This window comes from Dipodomys ordii, unplaced genomic scaffold (genome assembly GCF_000151885.1).
Source record: "Dipodomys ordii isolate 6190 unplaced genomic scaffold, Dord_2.0 Scaffold28, whole genome shotgun sequence".
Classification (NCBI taxonomy): domain Eukaryota; kingdom Metazoa; phylum Chordata; class Mammalia; order Rodentia; family Heteromyidae; genus Dipodomys; species Dipodomys ordii.
Genome location: NW_012267244.1, coordinates 9,676,264 through 9,701,568, shown reverse-complemented (window position 1 = coordinate 9,701,568; position 25,305 = coordinate 9,676,264). Strand labels below are relative to the sequence as shown.

The 25,305-nt window shown below is 40.8% G+C and overlaps 1 protein-coding gene across 1 annotated transcript in view; it reads left to right on the top strand.

The window, feature by feature from the left end:
• The first annotated feature begins 682 nt into the window (after positions 1-682).
• The window catches only part of Thbs4 (thrombospondin 4), a 44,025-nt gene continuing 19,402 nt past the window's right edge, over positions 683-25,305 (top strand). The window contains exons 1-8 of the mRNA XM_013015831.1: positions 683-773; positions 5,711-5,914; positions 18,188-18,435; positions 20,855-20,963; positions 21,269-21,351; positions 21,647-21,698; positions 21,890-22,092; positions 24,001-24,138. Coding sequence (XP_012871285.1) covers positions 686-773; positions 5,711-5,914; positions 18,188-18,435; positions 20,855-20,963; positions 21,269-21,351; positions 21,647-21,698; positions 21,890-22,092; positions 24,001-24,138 — 1,125 coding nt within the window. The 5' untranslated portion in view covers positions 683-685. The remainder of the gene's footprint in view (positions 774-5,710; positions 5,915-18,187; positions 18,436-20,854; positions 20,964-21,268; positions 21,352-21,646; positions 21,699-21,889; positions 22,093-24,000; positions 24,139-25,305) is intronic.

Genomic DNA, 25,305 nt, shown 5'->3' with positions numbered 1-25,305 from the left:
TTAGAAATACAGAAACTCCCAAATGGTCACTATTCGAGTCTCACATGTTGATGATTCAAGGAAAGTCTGGAGAATGTACAGGAAGCCAGTTGCTCCCGGGACCCCTCGAGGCAGGGCGCCCCGCAGTGCCGCGGGGATGCGTTCAGCGAGGGACTCGGGGAAAATCTGGAAGCCCCTCCAAAACGCAGTCCTTTTCAGAAGGTGAACGAGCAGGAAAGGCCGCAGGGTCTGCGCGGGTCCTCGCGCCTGCTGGCAGTCCGCAGCACCCGTCTGTCGCCCACCTTCCCTTCGCCCTCCCGCCTCAGCCCCCCAGGATGCCGGTCCGCGCTCCCCCGCGCTCCCCGCGCCTTCCCGCCCCGGCTCGCGCCTCCCCACCCTTCCCGGCAACGGGGGATCCTCGCCAAAGGGGGCCGCCCTGGCCCGGGTCCTCCTCCGCCCCCGGGGCGGCCGGACCATAAAGCGCCGGGTGGCGGCCGTCCAGCCCAGCCGCCGGCGCCCCAGCTCCGCGCGTGGCCAGGACGCGAGCGCCCTCCCTGTCCCCGACGGCTCTCGGACTCCGCACCCCACACCTGCGCGGCCCACGGGGTGGGGAGGGGACATCCCCCGACTTGGGACGGCACCCTGCCAGCCCCGGGACACTGAGGCCCGGCAAGATCGCCGTCGCTCGTCCGACCCACCGGTGAACATGCTGACCCCGCGTGGAGCCGCCTTCCTGCTCCTGCACCTGGTCCTGCCGCCGTGGCCGGGGGCCGGCGCCCAGGCCGCCCCGCGGGGTAAGTGGGCCAGCGTCTCCGCGCTCACAGGCCCCGCACATCCCTGTCGCTCTGGGGCTCGGATCCAAGCACGTTGTGATTGGAAGTTGTGGGTAGAGTCTAGACGTTTCTGAAATTCGATTATTCATTCCCTAACAGCAACAGTTGGAGGGATGCAAAGCTTTTTCTCAGCCTAGGGCGACGTGGTGAAGCGTTTCACAGCTCCTTACAAGGTCCCAGCTTCGGCCCCTGAGATGCCCTGGGGAGGCCGAAGCTGTGTTCACCCCCAGCACAGCCTCCTCCTTACGCCTCTACTCTGTCAACCCGCCTTTCCGTTTGGATCCCAAAGAAGCACGCTTTCTTATCATTTAGAGGTTGGCTAAGTGTACTGATTCCTGAGACACGTGGAAAGGACTGAGAAATTGGTCTTTGTCTATGGAAAGGTTTAAAACATTCAATAAATATAGATACCTCAATATTCCTGCCCTTGGTAAAATGAAATGCCCTCGGACAGAGAGCTCTGTAGGTTAAACAGAATTCCTTGTAGAAAAGACAAGAAAAGAAAGAAAGAAAGAAAGGAAGAAAGAAAGAAAGAAAGAAAGAAAGGAAGGAAGGAAGGAAGGAAGGAAGGAAGGAAGGAAAGAAAAAAAAGGAAGGAAAGGAAGAAAGAAAGAAAAAGAAAATAAGACTTTAGGCCATATTCCTATTTGAACTTGGTGCCTGGGTTGATTTCTATTATTAACTAAGAAAAGTCGACAAGACACACGCTTGAAGTGACAACTGTTATTCTCCAGGTAGCCAGAGCAAAAAACATTTTCAACCCCTTTAAGTCCCCATCACAAGGATCACTCACTTAAACTACTTATTTCTTTTCACCAAGAAACTCAGCTTGATTCCACACCAGAAAACCGGAATTGTGGTTTCAGGGATTCCTGTGCAACTAATTTCAGATCGGGTTGAAATACTGTAAATGCCAAAGTCTGTAATATGCATTATGCCCTGTGCTTCTAGGAAGCCAGAAAAACTAACTTTAAAATTTTTTATTTTACTGTAAAGATGCTGTAAAGAGGGGGCTACAGTTACTTGAGTAAGGTAATGAGTACATTTCTTGTTGAACATTGTTACCCCCTCCTTTGTTTTTCTCCTAATATCCCTTCCCTTTCCCACTCCTCTCCCCTTCCCAAGTTGTAAAGTTCATTTCCAGCATAGTGTCTTGTGAGTATCATTGTTGCAATGGGTCACCTTGTGTCCTTGTTTCAGCATTTTGTTATCCCCCTTCCTGTCCCCAAATTAGATAAATGTATATACAAAATCAAACACAGTGAAACGGGATATACAATCGGGGGAAGAACATACAAAAGAAACCAAAAAAACCACATAGTACATTAAAAACAACAACAACAAAGAAAAACCTCTGATGTCCAAATCTTGGGGTTCATTTCGTTTAGCATCATCTTATCCGAAAGAATGGCACTGCCCCATTTGTTAGGAAATGGAAAGACTTGGAAAAAATCATATGCAGTGAAGTAAGCCAGACCCAAAGAAATTTAGGTCCTATGGTTTCCCTTAGTTGCAATAATGAGTATACATCTAGGATAATCTTACCAGATGAGCAGAAAAGCTCAATAGCTATGTACATATGACCATATAAGAGCTAATTTTTTGGTACAATTCAAAAAATATTCTTGTGGCAAAGATTATTTGACACATTCATATTTGGATCCAATATTTTGTGTTACAATAAATTCTTGACATTTGAATGCACAACCTTGTGGTGTACCTTAGGCATGACTTCTGCTTCTTGGACCTGGCAGTTTTATGGAAACTTAAAAGCTCAGGCTAGAATCTAACTATCTGGTTAATTTAATTGCAGTAGATGATCTGATTAAGTCAAGTTTTTGATAGACTCTCTTACTGAGTAGATAACCATCAGCTCAACTGAATAATTTGCTTATCTCCTTTTAGAGTGGGAATTACAAGTCTTAAATTAGTGTATTCAATTTACATAATAGTTGGGTTCATTGGTAGCAGCAATTTCACCTCTAACACTAGAGGCTTGTGCTTGGATTCTGGTTGGATTAAAAAGGCAATAACATTAATAGAAAATGATAGTGTCTTATTTCCTTTTTTAAACATCCTGAAGTCATTAGTAACTAATCCCTACTCTGCCTCTTGAGAGAGCAGCAAATGGATCAAACAAACCATATAGATTGAAATACAGAACTTTTAGTTTGAGTTAAATTATGGACTTGAACAAAGTCGAACCAAAGATGAAGAGTGCCATGTTTCATTTGGATGCATTCATCTACCCTGAACATATCTCTTTTCTGAGGATACCTTCATTGGTAGGAATCCAAAGTTTCCAATTGCTGAAAACAACAACAACAATAAAAGCAATAATAATAATAATAATAATCCCTTTTTGAAATAAAGTAGGCAGCTGTCTTCATAATTTGAGGACATGGAAAATTAGAAAGAACACACACAATAGATTTATTTTTCCAACACATCTAGTAGTATATTCATTATTGTGTGAGATCAATTAGATAGATCAATTAGAAGCCAAAGTGAAAACAGATGTTTGTGAGTACTTGAATTTTTACCTGTTTTAGAATTTTATTCATTCTTTCTTATAATAAAAGCAGTATCTACTCGTTGCAGAAAATAGAAATTGGGGGGCTGGGAAGGTGGCTCAGTGGTAGAGCGCTCACCTTGCATGCTGAAGGCCCTGAGTTTGATTCCTCAGCACCACATAAGCAGAAAAAAAAGCCGGAAGTGGCGTTGTGGCTCAAGTGGTAGAGTGATAGCCTTGAGCTAAAGAGCTGAGGGACAGCGCCCAGGCCAAGAGTTCAGGCCCCATGACCGGACCTCCCCCCCCCCAAAAAAAAGAAAATAGAAATTGGATAAGAAAAATATTAGATAGCTTCCACTAATGTGAATGGGCTGTTATGTTGTCTTTCAAATGTTTTCAAAAGTTTGTGTGACAAACTTTCATAATCGTTTTTATTTTTTACTTTATCACAAACATCTTTTCCTATCTGAAGGTATTTAAATAGCTGTATTTTTAAAGTAGATGGTAGTTCCTTTCTTTTCTTTTAAGAACTGAAATTAACTTAGCCAGGTTTGTAACAAAGGACACAAGTTATTTTCAGTATTTTGATATTGTAGTTGGTAATTTATTGAGTGATTAAAGTGCCACAGGATGGCTTGGTTAGCATTCCCCAACCAACGAGAGTTTATGTTTTCATGGCAAAATACTTTGTCAAGAGAGCTTCAGGATTTATTTCTCTTTCATTTAGAGTTTTACCTAATTCCTTCCTAAACAAAATTCTAGAATTTTGATGGCAGATATCCTTCTACCTAAATCATGTGCTGTCTTATCTATTATTTCTGTTATGAATTTCTTTAGGTAGAATTTCTAGGTCATAGGACATTTATGTTTTAGGGCCTTTAATACTATTATTTAAACTGTCTTCAGGGTATTTATATTACTTAAAACTTTCCAAGCAATAAATGAAAAAGAGGGCCCATTTCCCTGAATCCTTACTGGCTATTACTGTGTTTATGACTTTTCTGATTTGGAGTTAAAATAATGTCCTATTATATAACTTAGCTTTCTCCATCAGGTAAATATTAAAATTTATGTATATGCTTTTTTATGATTTATAATTTTTTCTGTAAATTGATTTTTCATGTTCCTTGCACATTTTTCCATTACTATGCTTAGCATGCTTTGTAAGAGCACCTTATAAATTATTAGTATTATCATTTTAGTAATCAGATTATTGTATCTAAGAGACAGGTACTGAAGTTCCTGTAGGCTATAGAATTGTTCAAACAATAATTGCATAAACTAACAAATTCTAAGTTGACTTCTAGTGAGTATCACCCACATTGAGCCTTTGCCTTTTAAGTGACTTCAAACATACTCTTCTATAGCTTTTACTAAATCTTAAAACACTTTTTATTAAAAAGTGTTGCTTACTTGATCAAAGACAACTTATGCAAATACAAACGCAGATTTTTGTTTCTGCACATCAACTTTACCTATCAATCTGTAGTCAAGAATGAGAAACCTCATCATTTTGTTTTGTTTCCACCATAGGATTATTTTTTTAACAGAGAAATATTGGAGAATTGTAAAGGCACAAAGGGAATATTTAGATCTCACAAGGCAGCCAATCATTTTAGTGACCCTGTACCTCACTGCATCCATGCCTTCAGCTATATTAACTGTCATTTATCACTGACCAGGAAAATACAATTGGTTCTGGTCTGCTAGGTACCTAAGGGAACCCATGACTGAAATTCGCTGCTTGAGGACATGAGAAAAACAATGAGCTGGATGCTTTCACCTGTCCCCATTGTACTTTAAGCCTTAGTGTTTTTCCTAGTGGGCATTTTCAAAGCCACTAGTGTAGCCACATCCAATTTTGTTTGCAAATTTAGTCTTCCCTTAAGGACTCTAACTAGTGATGAATATTATACTGTATTTCTACTGCTTCAAATGTGCAGCCACTACCAAGTGACAAGGAAGAATTTGTGAGCCTGACAATGTGAAAACATGATACAAGGTGCCAGGTACTGGTGACTCACCCTTGTAATCTGAGCTACTCAGGAGACTGAGGTTGGAGGATTATGGGTCAAAGACGACCCCAGCAGGAAAGTCCATGAAACTATTATCTCTAATTACCATTACAAAGCTGAAGTTGAGCTGTAGGTCAAGTGCTAGCCTTCAGTAGAAAACGCTAAGGTATGGAGTCCAGGACCTGAGTTCTAGCCCTTGAACTGGCACATGTACATGAAAGTGTGCAAATGCGCACGTGTGCTCACGCACGCACGCGCACACTGTAAATTTCCATTATTTTGTAGCTATTGTCAAATGGCCCCCTAAGAAACATGTTTTCCTCAAAATTAATCTCTCACAAAGTTAATCTCTCCCTTCCTCCCTCTTCCAGTCTTTGACCTTCTGCCAACCTCCAGTCAGAGGCTGAACCCTGCTGCTCTGCAGCCTGTCCTGACAGACCCAGCCCTGAATGAACTATACTTGATCTCCACCTTCAAGCTGCAGACTAAAAGCTCAGCCACCATCTTTGGACTCTACTCCTCATCCGACAATAGCAAATATTTTGAATTTACTGTAATGGGACGCTTAAATAAAGGTAAGTACATTTGCAAGGAGCATTTTCTTAAAACTCCCCTTCTATCCGAAGAGTTGGTGTCCACTGTCCTGAAAATGGTTCCCTTGTGCAACTTTATTCTTACACATTTTATTTCATTTTCAATATCACATTCTTCTTATTGTTCATTTACCTATAGTGGAAGATGAGATTATATGAAGAAAGAATAAAGAATTGTTTTGGGCCAAGATAGCTTCTGACATTGTCAAAATTCAGCTATTGTAACAAAATACCAATAGAATACTAATGGATTACCACAGACTCCACTTCTCACAGTTCTGGGAGCTTCAAAGTCTTAAGGTCAAGGTGCTGTCAGATACAGTTGCTGATAAGGGGCCATTCTCTCTCTCTCTCTCTCTCTCTGTCTCTCTGTCTCTCTGTCTCTCTGTCTCTCTGTCTCTCTTGTTCCCTCACTCTTTCGCTTGCTTGCTCATGCTCTCTCTCTCCCTAGGTGTGTATGTGTGTGTGTGTGGCATGTGTGTGTGTGTGTGTGTGTGTGCGTGTGCTGGAACTGAGGCTTGAATTTATTTAGGCTCTCACTTGGCCTATTCACTCATGGCTAGCACTCTACCACTTGAGGCACACCTCCACTTCTGGGGCCCATTTTCTGGCTTACGGATGTTCATCATTTCATTGTATCCTCTATAAAAAGTACCGAGAGCATATTTTCTAGTCTTCTTATCTCTCTTCTTATAAGGGAATGAATCCTACCATGAGAGAACCACCTAATCTAGTCCGACTTGCCTCTCCCAAGGCTAGTTACCCCCCAATCACCATCTTACTGGAAATTCAGAGTTTAATTCAGAATCTGATGTGGACACAAGCATTCAGCCCCTAACAGCGGATCCCATCATTCTCAAGTTCCGGAGTCTGAGCAGAGCTATCTCACAGCTCTGCAAGGATCTAGCTGTTCTGAATAGGGAAAATATCTTCCTCCCGTAGAAGAGAATAAAGGGCTCTTTGCTGCTTGCTTCCTGACAGCTTACACAAGCTCTCACTTTTCTGACCCCTTTGCTGTCATCTCTTTTACTGCCGAAGGGAGGGACTGCAAGCACTGAGAATGACTCCCCAGAAGAAAGGTCACTATTTTTCATTCTCTTCCTTCCACCCATGCCCTGGGGACAACACCTGTTCTTGTTTATTGAGGAATGTGATAGATACATGTTCTGCTGTCTCATGCATTTAATAAAACAGGAAGGGAAGACCGGTCTTTCTGCCTGGTTTTTTTCCTTCCACTTGCTTTAAAAGGAGATGCTTCCTAGTGTTTCAGTATGTCTCTTAGATTTTACTCAGGACTGCACCCTTAAATCTGTAGATTAAAAGATTAACTCTTAGCTTTCATGGGACTATAGAGTTAAAGCAAAAAAGAATGGAGATAGGCATGGTAGCCTATGCCTACATCTTAACAGGGATCAGGAAGATTGCAGTTTAAGGCCAGTCTGGTTAGAAAGAACTGGGTTCAAAACCCCATCTTGATCAATAAAAACACTAAGTGTAATACCATGTGCCTGTCATCCTGGCTATGCCAGAAATGTAAAAGGAGAGTCCTAGTTAAAGCTAGTCCAGTTATAAACATAAGACACTATCAGAAAAACAACAGAAACAAAAAGTGCTGGTGGTGTGGCTCAAGTGGTAGAGCCCCTGCATGGCATGTGCATGGCAAGTTCAAACCCAGTGCCATACCCCAGCCCCCCCTCCAAGCAAAAAGCTAACTTGCCTTGCATCTATTGAAGGAGCTCCTCCCTTGTAGCAATCACTTCTCTTCATCTATAGTCCAGTAGCTTCTGACTAAACTATTTTAGACACATTAGCTTATTCAACCTAATGGCTACAAGGTCCTCTGTAGTGAGAAAACCTCTGCTCCTAACTTGTCACTATCACCGCGTCTCCCTTCTATTCCTAAATTGCTCCGTCTGTGTGAATTCATCATCGAGAGTCTATGAGACTGTCCTGACAGGACAAGTGTAACACTAAATACAGGGGGCAGACAGAGAAATGAGTGAGGAGCTTGTTAGTGTGTTTCTTCTGAAGAATCACCAATAATAGAATGAAGCCATAAATACGAGCTTATCGACCTCTAGATGAAAAGGTTGATAGACACTCCTGTTAGGGTTTAAATGGTGAATGTGTCTCCAAAGGCCCATGTGCAAGAGGCTTTGTCCCAGTTGGCAACATGGTTGGGAGCCGATGGAACAGTTAGTGGTTGGGGCCCAGTTAGAGGAACTCGGGTCATTGGGGTCATACCTTTGAGGGGCATCGTGGGACCCTAGACCCTTCCTGCTTTTCTCCTTTATGCTTTGGCCCCTATGAAGTGAGTAGTTTCTGCTGTATCATGTATCCCCACCATGTCTGCCTCACACAAGCCCAAAGGCAGTAAAGCCAACTGTAAGTCAAAATAATTTTTTCTTCCTTTTCAGTAGTCAATCCCATGTGTTTTGTCATAGCTATGAAACACTAACACACTTCCTCATCCTGGTACATAGTAAGTATTCAAAAAAGTGAGGAGGGTTAGTAAGTGAATCTCGAAGACTTTTTGAATGAAAGTATAATAATATGAAAATAATATTAGTTAAATTATTAGCAAAGCAGATGCAAAGTCTTAATAAAAATAAGGATTCTACAGAAACCACTTGGCCGAATATGGTTGATGCTTTTGTAGTATCTGGCATGGACAAATTTCCAGTTAGTATCCTGGGTTTTAATTACCAACTGGTCACCATGACTACATATCTCAATCTGTTTTAGCCCATTTATCATCTCTAAAGTAGAATGATAATAGCTGTCTCACAAGTCAACTGTAAGAACTGAATTATGTAATCATCCCCCTTAGACTCTGAGGTGCAATTTTAAAACTTCATATTTTAAATACTACATAATGATGGATGGATAGATAGATGGACAGCTAGATTCTAGTGTTTATCTTCCGAAAACAAAGGCTTGCCTTGAAAATAGCTTTACCTTTCAGGAAAAAAGACAATGAGAAGAACTGTTTCTTTGATCTTTGTCACTGAAGAACAAGTTAATGCTGTGGAAATGAAAGAAACCTACCTGTATGTGCTATCAGGACTAAGGAGAGCTTACAGATAGGAGATGTCCAATGGTCTAGAACAGTGGTTCTTGAACTTTCTGGCCAAAGAGAAATATAGCTTGAGAGTGGTGGGAAACTCAGAAATTAATACTCTGGACTCCATATTGAGTGGGGAAAGATAAAGGGCCATGAATTTAATTATAACCTTAATTGATTCTTTTCAATATTCCAAGACTGTTCTAAAAGCTCAAGGCTCATTTTATTCTTGACTATTAAAAGATTCTAACCATTCAATTAGCACAGGTTTAAAGTAGTCTTGTGCGAAGATGGAAAGAATTTTGAAATTTTCACAAAACTATAGGAAGAACAAATTAAGAATTTTTAAACTTTCACATAACTTAGGACAGAGAAGCTAATATCTAATTGAGTCAAATTTAATGATTCACACTTCACACACAAAAAGCTATGTTCAAAATAAAGAAGGAAGGGGCTGGAAAGTTGGCTCAGTGGTAGAGTGCTTGCCTTGCATGCATGAGGCCTTGGGTTCGATTCCTCAGCATCATATAAGCAGAAAAAGCCAGAAGTGGCCTTGTGGCTCAAGTAGAAGAGCGTGCTAGCCTTGAGCTGAAGAGCTGAGCACCCAGGCCCAGAGTTCAAGCCCCACAACTGGCAAAAATAAAAATAAAAATAAACTATCCAAAATAAAGAAGGAATAAGCCCCTGCCTAGAATATAATTCAGGATTAACACATGTTGAAAGAATCCATATTCAGCTCTTTTGCTTCTATCTTATCCATCAAAGGAAATACTCTTCAAATGGTCAAGAACAATTAGCAGGAAACAACCACCTGAGCTAGATGAGGAGATAGCAGAATAACACCCAATATCTTCATAATAGAATAATACCAATCTCTTCAGTGACTTTAGTTGTCTATGTCATTACATATTGGGATGTTTGATGAAGAATGTAGCAACATCATTGTGATTTAGAAATCACAGAGAACAGAGTGGAGAAAGACATGTTTTCCTTTCTAGAAAGAGAGGCAAGGTGGATTCTGAAACTCATAGGCTAGTGAACTTTCTAGCACAAACTCCCAGAGGTCTGTAGTATTCTTCATGTAATTTAAGATTGCCTGGAAAAGAAATCTGGAATTTTTTGAACACAAAATTGGAGCTACTGACGATAAGTCACACGGAACTGTTTTTCCACGAAACCTCTAAGCTGATTAAGAAATGTTATGGAGCATAATGTATCTTTACTGCATAAAATAACGTTATGCAGTTACTGATTATACCTTTCTGAATAATATAAAAAATAATAAGATATAGATAGATAGACAGACAGACAGATAATAGTACTGCTGAGTGTTGTGAGGTGATTTATCACTACGTAGCTAGAAGCTTTTTGGCAAAATTGTCTTTAGCATTGAAACTCTCAACATCGTGATTTAAATGAAGATAGACAGTATTTATTGTGTTTATAGTCAGCACAAAGCTGGAAAACCAAACTGAACATATTGGATGTCATCAATATTTGCAAAATGTCATTACAAGCCACAATCAAATTGGATAAAGTTTCACAAGCATAGATGTAAATCCATGCTCCAAGAGGGAGAAGTAAATTGCAGAAGCATAGAATGTGAGAGATCTAACGTAAGAGGTCGACAGCAGGAGAAACCAGTCAGTGTTGAGCAGAATGAATGAATGAATGAATGAGTAGATACTATGATGCAACTGTTTTAAAAAAGCTCTTTAAGTTTGAATATCACATACATGTGTCCAGGTTAAAGAAATTAATAGTCTCATTTTACTCTTAAATGTCCAAGCCACATCTAAAATTACATCTTTGTCCTGAACACATTTCACAAAGATACAGTCAAATCAGACAGTACTCTGAGAAGAACTGAATCCATTTAGACCTTCTTGCACCTTTGATTATTATTATTATCATAACCCAGTTGAAAAGTTTTAAAAAAAAAACTAGGAAAGTAAAGAAGCCAGACAAAAGAGAAGAGAGATAAAAGTTGCCTTAAGGTATTTGAAAAAATGTCATTTGAAATGAGGGTCAGACTAAATCTGTCTAAAGCACTGAAGAGTACAATGAGGACTCATTGGTGAAAGTGAGAGGAAACAGATATTGGCTCTATGTTAGGAAAACTGTGGAGAGCTTTCCAAAAGCGAAATGGGTTTCTCTGAGAGTAATGAGTTCCTTGTTACCGGAAATGTGTTGGGAGAGGAGACACTGACTTTATTGAAGAGCTTTGTGAAGTGAGATATTAAGCTGGATGACTTATCAGGCTAATATGCTGTGATTTTACTAAGGCTAGAAAGGTTCCATGACTTAAGAAATGGCTATGCAACTCGTTCTGTTATATGACCTTTGGATTCTGTGTGCCTCACAGCTTTGTATCACAGAGTTAGGCATCATGATTAGTCACATAATTTTTAAAACATAAAGCCCTCTGTAGATATTTGATATGATTGCTTCCCTTCTTTTACTAGATAGTTATGCTGCTGCTGTTGTGTAGGTATATATTCTGTAAACTTTACATCTGTTCAAACTGTCATAAGAAAATCCGGCCAGGCAACAGTAGGCTTCTCCCTGTAATCCTAGCTATTCAGAGGCTAAGCTATGAGGATCTTGGTTCAAAACCAGCCAAGGCAGAAAAGTCTGTGTGACTAACCAGACAAAAGCCAGAACTAGAACTGTGGCTCAAGTGGTAGAGCACCAGTCTTGAGCAAAAAAAAGCTAAGGGACAGCAGGATAGCACCCAAGCCAAGTCCAATACCAGTACACACATGCACAAAATAAAATTGAAACAAGCTGAATTTATCACCCAGAGTACTTTTAGCAAATGCAATTTGATGATTTACCTTTTATATGAATCAAAAATGTTAACATTACTGTGTCTAGGCTATAAAGATACATAGGCAAAGATAAACAAAAATTTCCATTACAAAAGATTTAATAGAAGGCATTTTTGAACATGTAAATTACTTTAAAAGAAGAAGAAACCTTGACAGTGGTGGTTTCTATTATATATTTTAAAGTGCCGGAGTAAAGCCATCTGCCAAGCAAAGCAGACAGTTCTGTGTGCCTCCATGAATTTGCTGCCTGAGGGCCAGGGGACTGAACTCCTGTCCCAACCTGACAAAATGCTGTCAGTTCCGGTTTGTTAAAACTGTCATCCTCCTTGGTTACCTTGTAGGTCAACATTTCATAATATATTTGACTACCATGTCCACTTTTCCAAAAGCACCTTTTAAAAATTCTTTCCTGAGACAGCAGTCTCAGGAAGACCTCATTGATTCAATTTGCTTGTCACTCACTGCCAGTCACTGAGACAGGCTCTAATCAGGCAAGTGAGGGGCTTTCTGCATCAGGTATGGAACTATACAGCTTTTGGACAGCTCCACAGAACCAGGCCCCAGATTGTCAAGTATACAAAAAGATGATACATTTGGAGAGAAAGGGTTTAAATGAACAAACCAATAAAAAAAAAACTCCTTAGTTTCTAAAAGATTTAATTGTGGATAATAAAATTCAGAGCAGTCACGCAAGTATTCTGTCTTATCTATTTTGTCATCTCTATAAATAAGTATATTGCCTTCTACTATATAATCTCAGTGATATGGAATATAAGAGAAGTAAGAAGACATAGACTTGGTAGAGTGGAGAGTAGTGAAAGTGGCAAAAAGCATGGGGCCAGTCCTGAGGTAAGGGCTTTAGACAATATTTAGAAGCCACTAGGGAGTTATTGAAGGATTTCATTCACCTGTCTGTGTGCTCACCATTAAGAAAGCAATAACAGGGCTGGGAAGGTGGCTCAGTGGTAGAGCGCTTGCCTTGCATGCTTGAGGCCCTGGGTTTGATTCCTCAGCACCACATAAGCAAAAAGAAAAAAGCCGGAAGTGGCACTGTGGCTCAAGTGGTAGAGCACTAGCCTTGAGCTGAAGAGCTGAGGGACAGCGCCCAGGCCCAGAGTTCAGGCCCCATGACTGGACCCAAAAAAAAAAAAAAAAAAAGAAAGCAATAACTTCATCAGAGCACTTCTGTAAGAAGATCAACCTGTCAGTCCCCCAAATCTGAGAAGAGACCTGCAGTGGCAAGGTGAGTCAGGAATCTAACATAGAAGACTAAAATGGAGCAGAGTAGAGGCAGGCATGATGTTTGGCACAGGAGCACCTGAAGTTCAGGAATCTTCTCCATCAGTCTAGTATGGCTACATTTTTCTTTGCACTAAGCCTGCAAGATAAACAGATTGAATTCCTAAGCAGACTTGTTGAGCTGGTGGTGAGGGGAAATTGTACATGTGAACTGAATGTGCTGCAGCTGAAGAAACAGAATTGTACCCAGGAACATCTTTGTGAGCTCAGTGCTCCCCGGGGCAGTGATGACACTGGGGTGTGGCAGGACTGAGCTTCCACAGTCAGGTGCTGGCTTCTCATTCCTTGCTGGAGGGTGGATGACAGCCTTACTCCCTCTGAACTATTGTCCCCTCTGTTTTGCTCTCTCTGTTCTGTGTGTGTGCTGGGTTATGACAAGGTCAAGTGAGCCTTAGAAAGAGCTCTCTCTCTCTCCCTCCACGGTGATGCTCTGGAAAGGCCTGGAAGGGGTGCAGCAGAGGCTCCAGGGACCACAGCTTTCAGCCATTGCTGGACTCAGTGCAACTGATGTAAACACCAAGTTTCCTGAGCAGGCGCCAGTCGGCCCTCTGGGGTTGTCTTGCTGCTGTAGGATATAATAAGTGTAGAGGCAGTGAAGCAAGGAATTTGCAATAAAAAAGAAAAATGAAAAATGGAAGCCACGAGAAAGGAGAATTATTGGATCAAGTTTGAAGAATGGTAAATGTCAAGGCCCTTGATAATTTTTCTGCTAGCAGACATTGTGAAGATGAAAGTTTCCACAATTCTTCTTTCCCGTTCTTCCTCTTGCTATTGTCACAAGATCTGAGAGCATGAGAGATTTATCATCCAGGTGTTGCATTGCAACAAAAAGCAAGGCGAGAAGTACAGAATCCCCTTAAGTAAGAGTGCGGACACATGGTATGCTTTGGTACATCGAATGAGAAGTTAAACTGCCACTCAGACCTTTTTAATTTCTATATGAAAAGGTCTAAATCATTTAATTATTCATTGGAAGTTCATACATTTAATGTGTACCTGTTATATAAAAGACCCAATAGACACTATTTATAAAATTCAACTCAGCTTTTCAGTTATGAAAATAAACCACAGCTCATGTGCCCTGAAAATACCTATGAAGACTGGCAGCATGGAAATATGTTTCCATTGAATTTCATAGAAACCTTAGGTTGGGTAAAAAATAAAAATAAAAAATCAAGAGATTGGTGGTGCATACCTGTAATTCCAGCTCCTTAGGATGTGTGGGATAGAAGGATCATGGTTTGAGGCTAGCCCGAGACTCTATCTGAAAAACAAGCTGAGCAAGGTGGCACATAGCAGCTAGTCTATAAGCAGAGTTAGGAAGATCACCTGAGGCCAGATCAGGCAAGAGACCTTACCTGAAAACAAATTAAAAGCCAAAGAACTGAGGGTGTGACTCAAGTTGTAGAGTGTGAGTGTGAAGCCCTAAATTCACCCAGTATCACAAAAGACAGTATTTGTTTTAAGTCCCTAAGTGTTAATTCCCTAAATTGTTGTGTTAAGTCCCTAAATTGTTAATATAGGGACCAGAACTAGTGGCCATAACTAGAATCAGGGAACATCGAATAAATGTTTGTGACATAATTCAAGTTTGGCAGTCCAAGTTTCTTTTTTTTTTTTGTCAGTTCTGGGTCTTGAACTGGGCCTGGCCACTGTCCCTCAGCTCTTCAGCTCAAGGCTAGCGATCTACCTCTTGAGCCACAGCAGCACTTCCGGTTTTCTGAGTGGTTTAGTGGGCTTTCCTGCCTGGACTGGCTTTGAACTGAGATCCTAGATCTCAGCCTCCTGAGTAGCTAGGATTACAGGTGTGAGCCACGGGCGCCTGGCTTCCAAGTGGCATTTTTATTGGCTTATAAACACTCCAGGACCTTGGAAAACAATTCTAAATCATAAAGTTATTAAAGTAAAAAATGGATTAGTGCTTCTTTGGGCTCCATTTCTCAATCTTTCAGCTGCTATAGGCGACTCCTATTTCCAGCCATGAGTTCCTTTTGTAAATTCTCAACAATTAATATAAAATAAAAGGGTAAAAACCCTGTTGGATCTCAGGTTGAAAGGAAATCTTAAGAATTTCTGTTCATGTTAATATTTCTCTAGCTTTTTCTTTCTTTTTATCCCTTATGTCTTGCTGAGAGTTTACTTCAGGAAACTTACTATTAGACTATAATCATCAATAGCCCCCCTAGCTAGTCTGCCTTGTCAGGGTTTACCAGTTCTTTTCTCTCAAGAAGCTTGTTGTGACCACATAGACATAAGAGAAGATCTCTCTGACCCCATCTGGCATCTCTGTAAGTCACAGAATGATGGCTTCCTACTCCCCTTCTCTCTTACCATAGTCAGATGGAAAAGGAAGTCTAGTCAGAGTTCAAGAAGGGCAGGAAAATTAACCTCACAAGAGCATAAGGTGGGAAAAGCCCTTAAATATATCCTTCAAGTTTCTCAGTTGAGATTATTTTCCTTGGGGAAACTGCAATGTAAATAGGGATTCTTGGCTAGCTGGTCCGTGAGGCAGTACCAGGCTCACATTTACACTTTACAGAGGGGTTCCTAAGGAAAAGCAATCCCAGTCGTGTACTTGCCATAAATCATGGATGGACAGCAATGCATGTCTTTACTTGTTTATATGTAAGTGATGGGTGTTTCTAGGATGTGAAGGTGATCTCACTGTGACATCAGTCACCCTATTGGTTGCCAGGGTTGATTCAGCCACTGGCTCAGTGGGAGTCTCTTCCCTCACTATGCTATGTGAATCCCTTCTGAAGCTGAGCCACACCAGCGAAAGAGGAGTTTCTCTACCAACAGAGAAATATGAATATTATGATCCTCTGCTAGAACCACCAAATAAGCTCTCACAAGGAACAGGTGTCTCATAGAAACATTAGACAGTGAAGATAGACGAAAAAGTACATATCATCCAAACAATTATTAAATGAATATTGATATATTCTCATTTTCTCTACACACATGTTCATGTGCATATATACATACACATGTATGCTTGCAAATATACATGTACACATTTTTTTCTGAATGAAACTATGCTGGTTTATGACTTCCTTTTTTCATTTAACAATAATGAGACTCTCTTCTTCTTTTAATATACAGCTATTCCATAGAGGCTTGTTTTCTATTCATACCATAATTTGTGTATGTGTGTGTGTGAGTGAGAGAGAGAGAGAAAGAGAGAGAGAGAGAAGAAAAAGAGAGAGAGAGAAAGCGCACTCTCTAGATGAGACTGTATGCCAGTCCTGGGGCTTGAACTCAGGGTCTGGATATTTTTCCTGAGCTTCTCTGCTCAACACTAGTGCTTTTCCACTTGAATTACAGCTCCCTCTATGGCTTTATGATGGTTAATTAGAGATAAGAGTCTCACAGACTTTCCTCTTCAAGCTGGCTTTGAACCATGATCCTCAGAGCTCAGCCTCCTATATAGCAAGGGTTTCAGGTATGAGCCATCATACAATAATCTAAGTAGCCAACTGTTTCTTTTCACATATATATGCCCTGCCAAATGCTCACTATATTAAATATTTCTGAAATGGCCATTCTTATGCATATATCTTGATGTGTCTTCTTTTAATTCCTTTAGCAGCAAGTCCCCAGAGTCATAGGATCTGTACATGCTTAAACTTCTGATGTACATTACTATTTTCCTTTCCAGACCTGTTCTGACAATTTAAGGCTTTCCCACCCTGGGGCAGCTGAAGGCTTTGGCTTGGACCTTTTAGGCTGTAGCGATGTGTTTACCACATCCACTGTCCAGCTACATGTACAATCATCCTTTCTCTTGTTCCTGGAATTGTTTCTGGAGAGTGATTTGGATTTGGAAGGGATACCTGTGTGTGGACCTATGGAGTTTGTTGTTGAGTTACGAAGACCTTGAAAGTAGATCATTTTAATCTCTCTAGCAAATCTCAGCCAAGGAGCTCCACTTTCAAAGGGCCAGCTTATATGACTAAATTTTATTTTAAGGCGTAATACGTTCAGGACAAAAATGGAATAAAAAGAAAAACTGAAAACCAGAATTAAAAATTCTTATAAATTTTTATTTGTTGATCTCATAGTTCAAGCCCCATGACAAACAATAATGATGATGATGATGATGATGATGATGATGATGATGATGATAAAATGTAAAGCCAGGAGCTGGTGACTTGCAATTATAATCCCAGCTACTGAGGAAGCTGAGATCTGAGAAGTGAGGATGGAAGCCAATCCAGGCAAACAAATCTGAGAGATTCATATTTCCAATTAGCCAGCAAAAAGTCAGAACTAGAGATGTGGCTCACATGGTATAGTAACAGCCATGAGCAAAAATGCTAATCAAGAATGCAAGACCCTGAGTTTAAGTTCCAATATGACCAATAAGGTAGTAGATCTCCTACCAATAAAGTAGTAGATCTAACTTCTTTGTTTGTTAACTGAACATTGTTAACAAAGGGCTGTTCAAGTGCAATATAAAAAATTACACTCTATTTGACATGTGTTTACAGACACATATCCATGTCTAGCAGTCCATTAATCATAGAATAGCTCACACTTGGATTCAAATTCTAGTCCTGCAATTTACAGTGTTCTTGGGAAAGCCTTTCACTACTTGGGCTTTATTATCCTCATTTGTATTTCCATAGCATGGCTATGAGGAGAACTCAAATGTTTAAAGCAAGTAAGGAGCCTATGGTAGTGTGCACTGAATGTTTGGTGAGTTTATGGATTCATGCCCCCAGACACTGACTTGGATTTGGGCTTACTTTCTGGTAAGGATTCTATTTGCTCATTATATTTTTCACTATCAGAAGCTTTATTGCTTATTTTGAAAGTTGCTAGTATCATGTGTGTATCCATGAGCACAAAACATCCATGGTAGGAAAGGAGGCTCCTATCCTAGTATCTTGTGTGTGCTTAGGACAATTTCTGGCATATATAAGATGATGAATCAATATTTGTAGTTACAATTTTCCTTCTTTCCAGTGATCTACCCTTGTGACCAGAAGGCCACTCGACATAGAACTAACCCCTTTCCACTGAACACTCCATTCATTGATCTATGTTTGTTTCCAGCCATCCTCCGTTACCTGAAGGATGATGGGAAGATCTATTTGGTGGTTTTCAACAACCTGCAGCTGGCTGATGGGAAGCGGCACAGGATCCTCCTGAGGCTGACCAATTTGCAGCGAGGGACAGGCTCTGTAGAGCTCTATGTGGATTGCACCCAAGTGGATTCCATTCAGAATCTTCCCAGAGCCTTTTCTGGTCTCTCTCAGAATCCTGAGTCTATTGAACTGAGAACTTTCCAAAGGAAGGCACAGGTAGGAACCTGCAAGCTACTCTCCAAAATGGAAAGAGGGCCTGCAAGGGCCTATGGGGTATGGAATCATGTGCTGGGAAAATGTGTTGGCTTCCAGGCCAGTGAGTCCAATACTGACTGCATATTAGAATCACCCGGGAACTTGCCACACGTCTCTCTACCAGAGGACAACCACCAAGACTAATTAATTACAATCTGTGGCCCTGATACCTAGACATTACTATTTTCTAAAATATTGGTTCAAATAGACAGCAAAATTTGAGGATTTTTGCTTTTGATTGTATGTAGAGCCTTTGGAGTCAACTCTTCTTATTGCATAGCTACAAAGGAGTAGTTATTCTTCTATGATTTTTTAATTCATTTTTCATGAAAAAGAGATTTTTTTCACAAGTCTTGGAAGGACATCAGGCTTAATTCCATCACCTCTGTATTTTATTTCACTTAATGGTGATATTGTTGTTACCTTTATTTTACCATTTTATCTGCTATAGAAATTGTCACAAACATCTTTGCAGTGCTAGGAATAGAACTTAGGACCTTGACTGTAATATGTATGGTCTCCACCACTGAGTTACATCCACAAAACTTGTTTTTTGTTTTGTTTTGTTTTGTTTGAGGCTTTCACTGATAGCCCAAATTGACCTTGAACTCACACATCCTGAGTAGTAGGATTAGAAGTGTGCACCACCATGCCATGACATAGAGTGCTTGAGAATTTCTGTGCTAGGAGGTGCTTTATTTAGTATTCTTTGTCCTTTCCAATAATTTATATCTGGTCTGATACTTGAATTTTATCTGGTATGGCAATCAATGCCCAAATCAGTAACTATGCTTGCCTGTTATGACCTATAATATTGCTGTCTTTTCTCAATCTTTATTTTCCATTTCTATTTTATTACTTCATTACATGTACTTTATGCAAGTTACTCTGTAGCCTTTGTTCAAAGAAGCAGTGTGCAAGCAATGACTTTTATTGTAAGTCGGACTGCAGCAAGATTTTAGATGTTAATATAAAAACTATGAATCTGATCCTAGAATTTGGTGTTTGAACAACAGGAAGCAAAAAATTCCAAGAAAATGAAAATCTAAGAAGGATTTGGTTGGCTTTAGTTTGGTTTTACAGATGGCAATTTGGTTTGGGGTTTTGTTTGTTAATGTTTTATTTGCTTTATTTTTTTTTCTTTTCCTTTCTTTTCTCTTTTTTTTTTTGAGGGGAAATTGAGGAGGAGTAAGGTCTTATTATGTACTCCAGACCCGTCTCAAACTCACGATCCTCATGTCTCAACTTCCTTGATGCAGGCATTACAGACATTAACCACCACATCTAGCTAGAGAGATTATTAGTATGAATTTATACATAGAAAAAAAATAATAGAAAAGTCTACTTAACTTTTCTGAACTAAATATCTCCAAGAAATCTTATTGACAGTCAGAAATTTGGTCACTGACCATACCAGAAATTAGTGTCCATATCCAAATAAGTCAGTTTGTAGAAGTTTCTAGAAGTCACAAGGTCAACAGGGAACTATACTAATTAGCATTTCTCAAAATCTTTGCTTCCTTGGATTATCAGCAGGAACCATAGCAAGCTGGTCTTGGTAGTCACATATTCATTCACTCAATCAGTTAAAGTGTCAGACCACATATTCTAAGCATTCAGAATACTTGGTGCTGCAAGTCCATTGTGGTCCCACAATGAAGAATCTAGGCTAGCATCTAAGCCAGGACCTGTTACATGGCATGTATTACATAAATCTTAACTTGACTAAGCCATAAAGTAGAATTCCTCTGAAAATCTTGAGCACGCTCATTTCTAAAATAACGATGATAGCTTTACATTAGCAGTTAACATTTTTGAACACTTACAGATATAATAAAATGAGTACAAGTAAGCCATTACAAGATAAATGGATGAGGAAATTGACTTTGTGACTAAATAATGAATGATTGATATCTACCAATAATATAAAAATTCAGTGCCAACAACCTAATGATCATAGAATGTACTGTTTCTCCATTTTCATAGCCCACGGAAATTAGAGGCTTTGCAAAAACCTGGAGCCAAGGTATCCTAAAAACAATACTGCTCAAAACCAATATCATAATTACAGTCTATAACTCATTTACCATGATGGAAAACAGGCTTTCCTTTTCTCGGCCATTTTGATGAATGCCCAGGCCAAATTAGATGACAGTGTTTACTCAGGCAACTGGCTTGTTCCACATTTGTTTCACTCAAAAAAAGGATGGAGCCTACAGGCTTTAGAAAAAATGTGAACCTACAAAATGGTGCATGATGCCAGCATCCAAGTATACAGGGCTCCTCTTTTATGAGTCTTGTGAGTCCAGAAGCACATTGGTATTGAATGGTAGCAGAAAGCTCCGGTAAGCAAACATGTGCCTTTTTGTTTGTTTTCCAGGACTTCTTGGAAGAGCTGAAGCTGGTGGTTCAGGGCTCACTGTTCCAGGCAGCCAGCCTGCAAGATTGCTTCCTGCAGCAGAGTGAACCATTGGCCACCACAAGCACAGGTGTGGGCTACTGTGGGGGGTTCGCATCCTCTTATCAGCAAAGACAAATGCCAAAAACCTCTGAGTGAGCTAGGTCCATCACCCACTGATAGACTGTCATCTGCATCTGCAAAACCCAACCCTTTTAGCACCATCCAGAGCAAGGAATCTTTTCATTACACTTGTTTATAACTTGTATGAACTTGAACTAACTAGCCAGAGGCTAGACCCTAGGTTTTTGAATCCCCTTGTTGTAATTGTCCGGGGAATAATTTGGTTTGGACTGTCACTAGCTAGATGCTCTTTCCCTTTTGCTATTCCTACAGGGGACTTTAATCGACAGTTCTTGGGTCAAATGACACAACTAAACCAGCTGCTTGCAGAGGTGAAAGATCTTCTAAGACAGCAGGTAACCAACAGGATCTACCCTGAGAAAACCTCACACCTTAGCAGAGCAGAACTCTGTACGTGAGGTTGGAGTTGTGGGCCTGCACAGACAAGGAGAGAGGCTGGTGGCCTCATTCAGCGCACTTTCCCAGAGGTCAGCCAGAAGTGCTCTGCAGATGAGGGATACACTTGCATGGCTCCAGGTAGAGGGGAGGCCATCAAAGGCTGCTGGTGCACCATATATAGGTTCTTTCATTCCTGAGTTCTATTGGGTATTCCTGTCTAATCTTTTCCACACACCCTGTCCATTTGTAAAGGTCAAGGAAACATCATTTTTACGAAACACCATCGCTGAATGCCAGGCCTGTGGTAAGTGACTTTCTGAGTGGGATGGAGTAGACCTCTGGGGAGGGGAGGGGGCTTAGGGGAGGCCACAGGGCTGCAGCTCTGCACCATTGGAAGGAAAGGAAGAAAAGTTCATGGGGAAACAGTATTTCATTTTATATCCTTTGAATTCCCTAGCGATGAATACAGATTGTTGGGGTTTTATTTCCCCTTAGGTCCTCTCAGCTTTCAGTCTCCCACCCCAAACACACTGGTGCCCCCAGCACCCCCGGCACCTCCAACTCGGCCTCCACGGCGATGTGACTCCAACCCATGTTTCCGAGGTGTCCGATGTACCGACACTAGAGATGGCTTCCAGTGTGGGCCCTGCCCTGAGGGCTACACAGGCAATGGCATCGTCTGCTCTGACGTTGATGAGGTAACTTTCAGGTGCACAAGGTAGAGGCTCCCTAGAACTGCCAGGTCCTGAACGGAACCAGAAACCAGGCTAATGACTGAGGGATGGCTTCGGTCATTCTCCAGAATCCATGAAAAAAGTCCCTGTTTTTGAATCTTTGGAGACACTGAGACCCAATGAGTAAAGGAGGTGTGACACACAGATGTGGCCATGTTTGCTACTCTCCTCTTGGTTTTTAACGTTTCTACCAGTCCTTGTTGCTCCAGCGCTATGATTGTAGCAATATCTTCATTGTTGGTTTTTTTTTTTCAATCTGTATTAGAAATTTGCTTTTCCTCTGTCTTTGAAAGGGTGGAAGGGGAGGATCTGTGCAAGGGTATATTTTGGAAATTTGAATAGCTTTCTTCAAGCTTCTTAAAACAGGAGGAAATCTCACACCAGCAAGATCTGTTGAGGAGGACTTTAGCCTGTGGGGAGCACAAAAGTGGCCAAGAATGGGCCAATAAGAACACATACAGCCAATACAGGCTGCATGATCTCTGGGCAGAGCCTCAGGATGGGAAATGTGTCAAGATCGTGGTTATCTAGTCACTAGGCTGATCACAAAGCTGTATCCATAGCAGATAACAAGGTTGCCACCAAAACATGCTTCTGGGTCCCAGCAACCAGAGGAAGGATAAAAGAAGTGGAGGGGAGGAGGGCATGTAGGAACCTGAGACTAGCCATAGCCAAGGTTCCTGCAGGCTCATAGCGACACTCAGCTGATTACTGATTAAGATCATCCCTAGTATTAATCCCAGCTCTGGGGATGTCAGGAGGATCATGAGCTTGGGACCAGCCTGGGCTACATAGCCAGACTCTGTCTAAAAAAAATAGTGTCTAGTAATCCTTCAATCAGAGAGTCATCTGCATGTATTTCACAAACTGCATCTGTCTTTTATCTGTGTGCTGGGATTTTTCTCCTTTTTGAAAGAACAGGAAGTGGTCATTTTTTTTACATTAGTTAAAGTTGGTGTTTGAATTTTTGTAAGTGTAGGAACCTATCTCACAGGCTGCAAGGGCCTTGGACTAGCCATGAGTTGGACAGGGCATGAAGGAGGCAAAGACAAAGGCAGAGAATCATGTCTTACTGAAGAAGCACCAGCCTCCTGTTTTCTCAAGGTCTTCCATGAAAGGAGTTGGCTCTCTGATGCTTTGGTAGTCACCTAGAAACTAGTTGACAGGTGGTCCAGAGGCATGGGCCTTTCCCAGGGATATATTAACCAAATTAAAACACAGGGGAGCTTACTACATTAGGAGGTAAATTGGTTAATAGTAAGTATCCTTTTGACTTTGATGTGCTATTGTTCTATAATACAGCGAAGTCTATTAAAAGGCAATCCTCAGCCAGGGCTAGAGCTGGTGCCGATAATTCTAGCTACTCAGGAGGCTGACATCTGAGGATCATGGTTCAAAGCCAGTGCAGCCAGGAAAGTCCATGAGATTCTTATCTCCAATTCACCGGCAAAAAGCTGGAAGTGGCTCAGGTGATAAGAATGATAGCCTTAAACAAACAAACTGAAAACTCAGGGACAGCACTCAGCACATCAAAAAAGACATCCCTTGCCTGGAGAGGTCATTCAAGTCCAGTGGGTAACTATGAACCCAGAAACCTAATTCTCTTGTATCATTTTTTCCACCAAAAATATAGTTGATGGAAGTGGCTCTGTGGCTCAAATGGTAGTGCACTAGCCTTGAGCTGAAGAGCTGAGGGACAGTGCCCAAGCCCAGACTTCAGGCCACACAACCGACAAAAAAATTAAATTTTATATACATACATACATACATATATATACATATATATATATATGTATATATGCACGCATCTGCAAATAGGGAAAAGTTCAAGAGTGTTTTCCTCATGTGGCTAAAGACTAATTTTTTTTTCAGTGTAAATACCATCCCTGCTACCCAGGTGTACGCTGTGTGAACTTGGCTCCTGGCTTCCGATGTGATGCCTGCCCAGTGGGCTTCACAGGGCCCATGGTGCAGGGGGTTGGGATCAACTATGCTAAGTCAAATAAGCAGGTGGGCTGAAGTTCTTCTGCTCTTTATTAATTTTCTATCTTATCCAAACAATTTCCCAGCTCTTCAACAGCCCCCTTCATCTCCTCCGGCAGCCAGTGCTTGGGTATACAATGAGTGAATTGTGAAGTTTTCAAGGCATTTCTGAGGATCTATGTTTATAAAGTCTAGAAAAGAAGAAGCTGTGAAAGCTGGGATAATAGAGTGTTGCTAGAAAAACAGTAAATGGGTAACAGTAGGTATGTGGCATGATTTCAGACTTCTTTTGCTGGGAGCCTTCGGACATTTTGTCCTGCAGATTAGGTTGAGAACCAGGAAAACAAATAAAAGCTTTGAAAAATTAGGTCCCTTTTACAGAGCTGTTGTTGCCAATCAGAAGCCATTTCAGAAATGAGAGGATTTCAATGAGAGAGATAATCCCCCACGGAAACCTTTTTCCTTACATAAGCTATAAATTGCCATAAATCATCTGAGTCCTTCATGACGGTCTCCATTTATTTCCAAATGTTCTACTATATCCTGGTCATTATTTAACTGACTGACTGTGAAATTCTTTTTGATGTTTTCAGCCCTTTAAAATGGTTGGTCTATAAATAAATCTGACTACCTTAGGGAAATTATTAGCTTTGAAGAAGGGCAAGGGTTCCTTATTTCCTCACTACCTATCAAAGGGTTGTAGAGGGCACCATTTTTATACTAGAAAAAGGAGTCAAGCTAGACACAGAGAAATGGCAGGGACCAATGACCTCAAGGTTTTCTTCTTCTCTTCCAACGACAAAATCTCCAAGACTGACTAAACCAAGAAAAATAGACAACATGAAATTTACTGGGCTTGATATATGCTTTTGATTCCCAGCAATATGGCAGACCAAACTGAAATAGAGGGAGCCAGTTTGCTAAAATGTGATGACAAATTTTAATGCATTATCAAAGGTCAAAAGGAATGAAAGGAAATGGTGAGGCTTCTAGAAACAAAGAAGAAAAGCCAGTACTATGAATTGAAGCTGAGGGGTGGCAAGAGCATGGATGGTTTTAACACTTTCTTGGATATAGCAAATGCAGTCTTGGGGCTTTAGGAAGACTTAGCATGCCTGCCTAAAGCCAGAAGCCTCAGAGAATTACTGTCTTTGTTACATTGAAATGACAAAAAAAAACCAACAACAACAAAAA